The sequence below is a fragment of the Antrostomus carolinensis genome, unplaced genomic scaffold (genome assembly GCF_000700745.2).
Source record: "Antrostomus carolinensis isolate BGI_N321 unplaced genomic scaffold, ASM70074v2 scaffold30549, whole genome shotgun sequence".
Classification (NCBI taxonomy): Eukaryota; Metazoa; Chordata; class Aves; order Caprimulgiformes; family Caprimulgidae; genus Antrostomus; species Antrostomus carolinensis.
Window position 1 is genome coordinate 225 of NW_010339717.1, and position 8,995 is coordinate 9,219.

Below are 8,995 nucleotides of genomic sequence, written 5' to 3' on the forward strand. Positions count from 1 at the left end.
GAAGCTGGGCTGCTGCTAATACATGCTTTTTCCTTTGCATTGAAGCCGTGGGGCCTCCTGGAGAAGCTTTCCTTGGTCAGAGTCATGGTGGGACACAGGGGGATGCACTGACCACCGCGGTGTGGATCTGCAGCGTGGTCCATAGCGTGGTGCTGAGCATCAAATACAAACAGATGAGCCCAAGCAGGTGAGTGTGGGAGAGGTTGACCCAAGGCCATCTGTCCTTTTGCCAACAGGGGCACTGGGCTGGGAGCCTCTGATGGCAGAAGGATTGACTGAGCTTGCTGGTTCCAGAGTCTACATCTGTGGGGAGCACTGGAGAGGACTCGGCAGTAACTGGCCAGCAAAGACGTGCCTGTGAAGGCCGAGCACCCTCTGCACAGCCCTTCCTAGACGTGCCAGCTGACGCCCAACTTTACAGCCAGAAGCAGTAGCAGACACTGAGTAAGTCTGATGTGTCATGGAAGAAAACTGTTAGATTGCTTCTGCCCTCTTCCCAGCCAGCAATTTAACATCCCACAGTAAACACTCATCCTGCAATTAAAAGAAACCCGGTCCTCGCTTTTCATTTTCACTTGTGATTAACATCTGCAACCTCGTAAAATTATTCCTGCGGTTGGGAATGCAATGCTTGCCTGTCTCTCATCAGGGGCCCCCTGACAGCCCCATGGGGAAACTCAAGAGGTGGCTTCTAGCAGGGGATCGGTGTTGAGGAGCAGCCTGCATCCTCTCCATGGCTAAAGCCCTTGTTTTTCCAGTGTGGGTGCACTGTCCAGCGCAGCCACAGCCACATCCCTGACCCCTCTGGGAGGAGAGTGGGTTCTGGGAGCGCTGAAGTAGCTTCCCTGCACGTTTCCAGTGGTGTGAGGTGCCAAAGGCTGTCCCAGTACCTCCCACATCCCCAGGCGTGTGGATCCACCCCTTGGTGTCCTTTTTCCAAACCCTCCTTCTCCCTGTCCTGCTCCCTATATATTTGAGCCCCTGTGGAGCTGCGTCTTCCCTCTTGACTTGCTCCCAGCAGGCAGAATGCAGGCAGCATCATCTCTCTCTGCTTTTCCGCATCAGGCGAAATCCACTCCAGACTCCAGCACAGGTAAGAGATCTCTCTGTGTTGGCTGCAGCTTACTCTCAAGAGGAGAAAGCTTGGGACTCTTGGTGACCTGCTGCCTTCTGGCCGTGGACTCTGCTCTAGAGTCCTCCTAAATTTATTTGGAGCTGGGTCTCATGGTTTGGTTATTGTACCACCCAGAAAAAGTAAAAAGAAACCTGGGGATGAATGTGGTGTTTGGCCAGGAAAGGGTTTCTTAAGCTACTAAAAGTGCCAGGAAACGTTTAGGTAGACTGATGGTTAAAAGCCTTTTAAAAGCCTTCTGACTATTCTCTCATTTATTCACCTGCAGCTTGTCCAGGCTGCACTTGCTATAGTCAGATACGCCGTGGCAGGGAGCGCTCAGTCTGGCTTTGCTGGGGCTGTTTGTGCAGGGGGAATCTAAGGAGGAGGGAGAAGCAAGCTGGAGGGGTGGTTTCTCAGTGCTTCAGGTAGGAGTGCTTCCCTGGAGGAGCAGGGACACAAGGGATCAAACAAATCAGAGTAAAAACAAATAAGAAGCTGATGCAGCAAAGCTGAGGTGTACAATTCAGCTGGGGGTTTTCCTCCCCTTCCTCAGTTGTAAATGGGGAAACGGGGTCCTTTTGGTGCTGTGGTTGTTTCCTAACAAGCTCTGGTGCGACTGCATCAAGGACAATTAACTCACCAGTTACAAAGAGAAGGAGGCCAGCGGGATTCCCAGTGCCCCGGAGATCCGCAGCAGCGGGATGGGAACTCCCAGGATGGTGCTGGGGCTGAACTGAGCACTGAATGTCCTGGGTGGAATCACCTTTCTGTGTGCAAACTTTGCATTAATGCCCCCAAAGCAGGGTGCAGCCGTCCCAAAGAGGGTCAGGAGGAGCTGCAGAGCAGAGCCTGGGGCTCGGCTCATCCCCCTCCTCACCCTGCAGCGAGGGGGTGGATGCTCTCTCTGGAGAATCCTCTCCCCTCCCTCTGCCCCCAGCACCCACGGAGGCTCCTGGGGTGCAGCAGCCTATCCATACTGCCTTTCTTCCTCACTGTTTCCCCTCCTCCTCCTCCTCCTCCTCGCAGAGGAATCTCAAGAGCTCTTGGTGTCTCCTTGAGGCCACGTGAGCCCCCCATACATTGCCCCTACACGTGCCCCTTCCTCTCCACCACAGGGACACGATGGGAGGCAAAGCAGAGAAACAGCCCCAAACCATTTTGGGGGTCATCCTGGTTCACCTGGGACATTGCCATAGAGTGGGGGCACGTGCAGCCGCTCCAGCGAGTGGTTCCTTCATCAAAAAAGGGCATTAAAAGAACTCACTGTTGTCTAATTTCTGTTTGTTTCTGTTCTTCTCAACACAGAAGGGTGTGGAGCATGTGGTCCTGGCTTCGCCTCACCTCTGGATGCGATGAAAGGTAAGTCTGAAATCCAGGGCAGGCAGGGAAGAGCCCTGTGCTCTCTGTCATTTAGATGAGGATTAAAACAATGCTTTCAAGAGGGCATTATCAATTAACTCCATTCTCTGAGGTGGAGGAAGCTCCCAGCAAGCGTTAGAGGCCAAACATCAAATTGCATAATGACACCTTGGTGTCAGAACAAATTTTTAGAGGTTTTATGGTGGCTTGGGATGGGTCGTAGCCTGTGGCAAAGTCACCTGTGGCTTCCTTGTGCAAAACTAAATGGGACATTTGAAGTTTCTCAGAGTCAATTGTGTTGCTGTAGCCCCATGATACCAACACCTGAGCTAAACCTGGGCAGGGACCATCCTGATTTTTCATTGCACTCTGTTCCCAGTAGCTGGGATCACAACATGACAAAACCTCCTCGTATAAAAACCAGCCTCACCGGCTGCTTCCTCACACCTCTGCACATTTTGCTTGAGAATCCTTCTTGCTGCATTGTTGAAACATGGGTGCTCTGTTGTGAAGAGACCAATGAATGTGTCATCTCTGGCTGTCCCTCCCTTAATCCTCTTCAGCAAACACATCCTTGAAACCTTAGTGAGCTCTGGAGGTTGCACATGACCTGTGATTCTTCACTGTGAGGGTGGTCAGACACTGGAACAGGTTGCCCAGAGAAGCTGTGGCTGCTCCTCTCTGGAAGTGTTCTCGGCCAGGTTGGATGAGGCTTTGAGCAACCTGGTCTAGTGGAAGGTGTCCCTGCTGCTGGCAGGGGGGTTGGGACTGGATGAGCTTTAAGGTCCCTTCCAACCCAAACCATTCTATGATTCCTACCCCTGAAACATCTTTCACCAAGAGAACAATAAAGGGACGAGTCTTTAAAACATCGCTGTGTGTTGGCAGAACTGGACAGGGATTTAAATGAATAGGAAATAGCACAAATCCCACTGACTCTGCTACTCTGGTGAGTTCCCTTGGGAACTATCCAGTTGCTTCAGTGGTGCTGAGTAACTCTGACACCCAAAAGCTCTTCCATGCAGGTTGGGCTCCCATGCAGCTCTTAGTGTCCTCTGGACACCTCAGGGGGTGTTTGAGGGTGGGAGCTCGGTGATTGTGTCCCATGCCGTGACTTCTGGTGCTGCTGCAGCCGCAGGGATGGGATCCCTCCGTGTCTGGCAGCTGCTCTTAAACCCGAGACTGATGCTGTAGTAAGGTTTATAAAGGTGATATGTTGCAAAGCCAGTTACTATCTGCTTGGGATCTAATCCAAATTACCCCTGTCTCTGTTTCCCATCACTCCCTCTTCCTCAGCATTTCCTAATGCCCTGACTTCTGGTGCTGCTGCAGCCGCAGGGATGGGATCCCTCCGTGTCTGGCAGCTGCTCTTAAACCCGAGACTGATGCTGTAGTAAGGTTTATAAAGGTGATATGTTGCAAAGCCAGTTACTATCTGCTTGGGATCTAATCCAAATTACCCCTGTCTCTGTTTCCCATCACTCCCTCTTCCTCAGCATTTCCTAAACCAGTTCTTCCCCACCGGCCCTGGCTTTGGCAATACTTTATCCTGACACGACCCGAGAGCGGGTGCCACCTCCACAAGGATGAGGAGACTCCGTGGGGTCTGAATATTCCTGCCTGAGGGCTGGGCAGTGCTCAGCTCACAGAACAAAGCCATTTCAAAGCTGAGCACACTTGCTATGGGGAGCAGCGTGTGCACCAAGGCAGCAGCTCCAGTTTGGGGAGCAGGGAGCGTGGCTGACCCATTGCTTTGGGGACATCCCTGGGGCAGAGCCCTTCGCCCTTTCCCAGTGGGATGCCCTGCAGGCAGGGAGCTCCTGCACCACTGTGGCAGGGGAGATTTTCACTGCTCAGTAGGACCATGGGACTGCAGAGGGGCTTGGGGGGCTCTCTGCCTTTGACTTTAGTCTGACAAGCTCTTCTCATGTGGTTTTAAGGCTTCTCCTGTGTAAACACGATGGAAATGAGACACAAAGTGGTTTGATTCGCGTGACTGATAGGGTTGGGGAAGGGCTGGCGTGTCCTCACAGGCAATGGGGTAATCCCAAAGGCATGGGCTTCCTTAGGGACTCTGAGGTCCAGAAATCCCTTCCCATGGCATGGAATTTAAATAAACCTAAATCCCCACAGGACAGCCTCTCCAAGCTGAGCCCAGGCTGGTGCCTCTGGTAAGGCAGAGAGATGGAGATCCAGTGCCCCATGCACGAGGGAACACACCAGGAGGGAGATCTAGGCTGACCAGAGACTCCTGCAAAGGTTTTTATTCTGTCAAAGGTGGTTTCTGCTGATGCTGATGCAACATTTCTGTCTTGAAAGGTCCCCGGGAGGAGATTTTGTACGTGCCCTGCATCTACAGGAATACTGGGAGAAAGAAACCTGACTTTCTGGCCACTCTGGATGTCAACCCCAGATCTCCACAGTATTGCCAGGTACCAAACACTTTATCTTGGTACTAAACTGGCCTGGGAATCAGCTCAGTGCTTGTCCTTCGTGCTCCCCAGAGTACTTTGTGCTGGCTCAGCATTGAAGGCTGATGCCTGTCCACTTCTCCCCAAGGCTCTGAGTCTTCCTGTGATTACAAAATGTATGTAAAATCCACTTCACACCTCATCCTTAGGATCCCCTACGCTCCCTGCTGTAGGGTGAGACTTGTTTGAGGCACCCTGACCTCAGGTGGGGTCTGCAAAGCCCTGAGCTCCCTGCTCTGCCCGTGATCCTGCACTTGGCAGAGGAGAGAGTGGTGTGAGCAGGGCTGGGACCTTGCAGGTGATCCACCGCTTGCCCATGCCCAACCTGGGGGATGAGCTGCACCACTCGGGGTGGAACGCCTGCAGCAGCTGCTTCGGGGACACCACCAAGAAGCGGAACCGCTTGATCCTCCCCAGCTTAATCTCCACCCGCATCTATGTGGTGGATGTGGGAACCGACCCGCGAGCTCCCAGGCTTTTCAAGGTACCTCAGAGGTGGTGTGACACACATTAAAGCTTGAAGGGCTGGGAGGTGGCTTCTGGCTGCGGGAACAGCTTGGCAAAGAGGTTTTGGGGTACATCTAATCGCCTAGCAGGACCCTGATGTGTGGATGACAGTATGGGAAGGGCTGTGGGAGGTGGTTGTTCTCCTGCTGATGTGCAGTTCTTCATCTAGCTCTGTGCAGGAGGGGACCAGGACACACCAGCTGCCCAGCAGAGCACGGCCTGGCAGGTTTACAGTCCGTGTCTCACCTGGGGTGTGTGTCTCCAAAGGAGCCCTGGGCTCCTGTCTGCAGTTTGCCCCGTGCCTGGGCGTGCGAGTGCCTCGCTGGTGGCCTCAGCCAGCTTCTTGAGGCAAGCACAGCAGGACTGTGCAAGTTCTCAGCCCCTCTGGCTGCATGGCAAGTCCCATCTTGAGGTCAGGCAGGAGCTGCCCGGGGTAACACCAGGCTCATGAACCTGAATTCAGCACAGCAGCAGACACTCTTCTGGCCTGGGACAGCCCAGCACAGAGGATGTGACAGTGTCTGTGAACTCCTGACAGGTTATCAACCCAGAGGATGTCTTCTGGAAGTGTAACCTGGGCTACCCCCACACCTCCCACTGCCTGGGCAGTGGTGAAGTCATGATCAGCACCCTGGGAGACCCAGCTGGCAACGGGAAAGGTACCCCAGTCCCCCCAGTTCCCCAGGGAGAGAGTGCTGGGGCAGGAGGAATGGTCCCCACATCCAGGCTTTGTCCAGGTCTCCCAGCCTGGTCTGGAACAGGTTGATCTGTCTGTTGCTGCTTGTTTTAGAACATGTAAACTGTTAATCTGGATCATTTCCTCACCACTGATGTGGTTTTGTTTCTGCATCAGGTGGCTTTATTCTGCTGGACGCAGAGACCTTTGAGATCAAGGGGAACTGGGAGAAAGGGGACAACGTCCCCCCGATGGGTTATGACTTCTGGTACCAGCCACGCCATAACGTCCTGATCAGCACTGAATGGGGAATCCCAAAATGCCTGGGATACGGGTTTAACCCCAATGATCTGAAGAAAGGTGAGAAAACAGTTGTTTGAGAACTCCAGGAGAGAGACGCTGAGCAGGACTGTGAGGCAGCCAAATTCTAACCCTCTTCTGTTGGCAGTGAGAGCCGACACCTCATGAGTGCAGATAAAACTGCCCAAGACACTGTGCTTGCGAAACAAATTTCACAACAATTCCTGGAGATCACATGGTTTTAAAAAATCCAAGCCCAGCCCATTTGCTGCAACACACTTTGGATGCAAGCACCAGCCCCAGACAGCCCGTAAACGCTGCTGTCGAGCTGTACCTGGGGTTGGATTTTGGCTGTAGGGATGAAGGGTGAAGCCCCATCTCAGCCCAGCTGCCCCTCAAAGGTTCTGCTGCCCTTCCCAGCCCCGTCCTAGCGAGATGGTCCCAGTTGGATGCCGGGCACCTTCCCATTGCTCTTGCCACAGTCCAAAGTGATCAGCGTGTGCTGGTGCAGAGATCGTGGGGTTGTCCTTGCGGGGCGTTAAAGGGGCTGAGGACTCACCTGAACCCGTAGCCCATCTTCTTGAGACCCTGCACCTCACAGCTTCCCCTCTAACCCTCCTTCCCAGGGCGCTATGGCCGCCGCCTCAACGTGTGGGACTGGACCACTCACACCTACATCCAGGCCATCGACGTGGGCGAGGATGCGGCTCCCCTGGAGATCCGCTTCCTCCACACCCCCGACGCTGCCGAGGGCTTCGTGGGCTGCACCATCAGCAGCGCCATCCACCGCTTCTACAAGACCGAGGTACGTGATCCCCCAGGAGAAGGGGGGTGCAGCCCCTTGGCTGACTGAGCTGTACGGCTCCGCGCAGCATCCCGCATCCCCCACCGTCCTCCCAGCCCAGTGCCGGTCCCTGCCGATGCCAACGCAGGCACCCACCTCCCCGTGCTGTGCAGCCACCTCTCTGCACCCAGAACATGAGCTGGCTTGGGGGGGAAACTCACCAGAGGACTTGTCCTGACTGGCAGTAGTTTAGGCTGAAATGATTTAATTTAAATGAGATTTATTTATACCTTTGTTGTGGTTTTACAACAGCTCAAGCAATGTTCTCGGTGTTTGTTGTTTGCGTGTAATGAGGAACTGGGTGAGGAGAGAGAACATCTTTCACCAAACCAGCTCATCCAGCTGGAAAATTAGACAGGTTTTTGGCCCCCGAAGCTCTTCCTCAGGTCCCGGAGCCCGTGTTCCCCACGGCTCCACAGAGATGAGGTTTCCCACAACTGGCAAAGCAGCTGAGCTGCAGCCAGAGACAGGAGGTGGTGGACGCGTGCACAGAGCACTGGCCCCAGCGTCGGGGCTCATCCTGCCTCTGCCACACGCGCTGAGCCCCCTGGGGCTGTGCCCTGTCCTGCAGCGAGGAGACTGGGCAGCCGAGAAGGTGATCCAAGTCCCCAGCAAGAAGGTGGAGGGATGGCTCCTCCCGGACATGCCAGGTCAGTGCATCCTGCAGAGATGGGTGCTGAGGTGCTCCCTGGCTGCCCTGGGTGCTGCCGGTGCTGCCGCCTGTTAGTGCAGCTCTGTCGTGTCCTCTCCAAGGCTTCATCACCGACATCCTCATCTCGCTGGACGACAGGTTCCTGTATTTCAGCAACTGGCTGCACGGAGACATCCGCCAGTACGACATCTCCAACACCTGCAAGCCCAAGCTGGTGGGGCAGGTGAGGTGACCACAGGGTCCCCATCGCATCCCAACGCTTCTCCTCCATCTCTTGGTGAGGAGGGGCTGATCCCCGCTGTCCCCATCTTGGCCACTCAAACCTCTGGTCTCTTGTAGGTCTTTGTGGGTGGCAGCATCACCAAGGGGGGACCTGTGACCGTGTGCAGGGATGAAGAGCTGCAGAGCCAGCCAGACCCGTTTGTCATCAAGGTGAGCTCAGATGTTTCCCCAAAATCCAAGCCCAGGCAGCAGCAGGAGAGCAGGTCCTTGAAGTTCTGCTCCACCACATCCCACGGGATGCACGTGGCATCCAGCACCACTGGTCTGGGGGAGGGAGAGGTGTCCCCTGGTCCTGCACCCCCTTGGCAGCACGTCTGCTCCTCTGCCCGCTCCCAGGGGAAGAAGGTGGCGGGAGGACCCCAGATGATCCAGCTCGGATGGGAAGAGGTTGTACGTCACCACGTCCCTCTACAGCGCCTGGGACAAGCAGTTCTACCCCGACCTCATCAGGTACCAACAGGTTTGATAAAGGTGGGAGGTGCGGACCCTGCAGCAGCTCGGGCACTGACTTTCGGGTGGTGGGGACACCGGGCTCCCCCCAGCCTCCCCCCCTCACAACCTCCCCGCTCTCTCCTCTCCGCAGGGAAGGCTCCGTCATGCTGCAGCTGGATGTGGACACGGAGCAGGGTGGGCTGTCGGTCAACGAGAACTTCCTGGTGGATTTCGGGAAGGAACCGGACGGGCCCTGCCTGGCCCACGAGATCCGCTACCCCGGCGGGGACTGCACCTCCGATATCTGGGTTTAGTCACCTTCTGCCGTCCCCAAAACCCCCCAAAACCCCCCAAAACC

General features: G+C 55.2%; 1 protein-coding gene across 1 annotated transcript; it reads left to right on the forward strand.

Annotated features, from left to right (window-relative positions):
- The first annotated feature begins 1,026 nt into the window (after positions 1 to 1,026).
- LOC104520278 (methanethiol oxidase-like) lies at positions 1,027 to 8,951 on the forward strand. Its single transcript, XM_010175955.2, is given in 13 exon segments — positions 1,027 to 1,093; positions 2,420 to 2,473; positions 4,793 to 4,905; positions 5,243 to 5,428; positions 5,990 to 6,110; positions 6,305 to 6,487; positions 7,054 to 7,232; positions 7,843 to 7,921; positions 8,025 to 8,146; positions 8,263 to 8,355; positions 8,542 to 8,579; positions 8,581 to 8,655; positions 8,789 to 8,951. Coding segments are annotated over 13 exon segments (1,473 nt in total).
- The last annotated feature ends 44 nt before the right edge of the window (positions 8,952 to 8,995 follow it).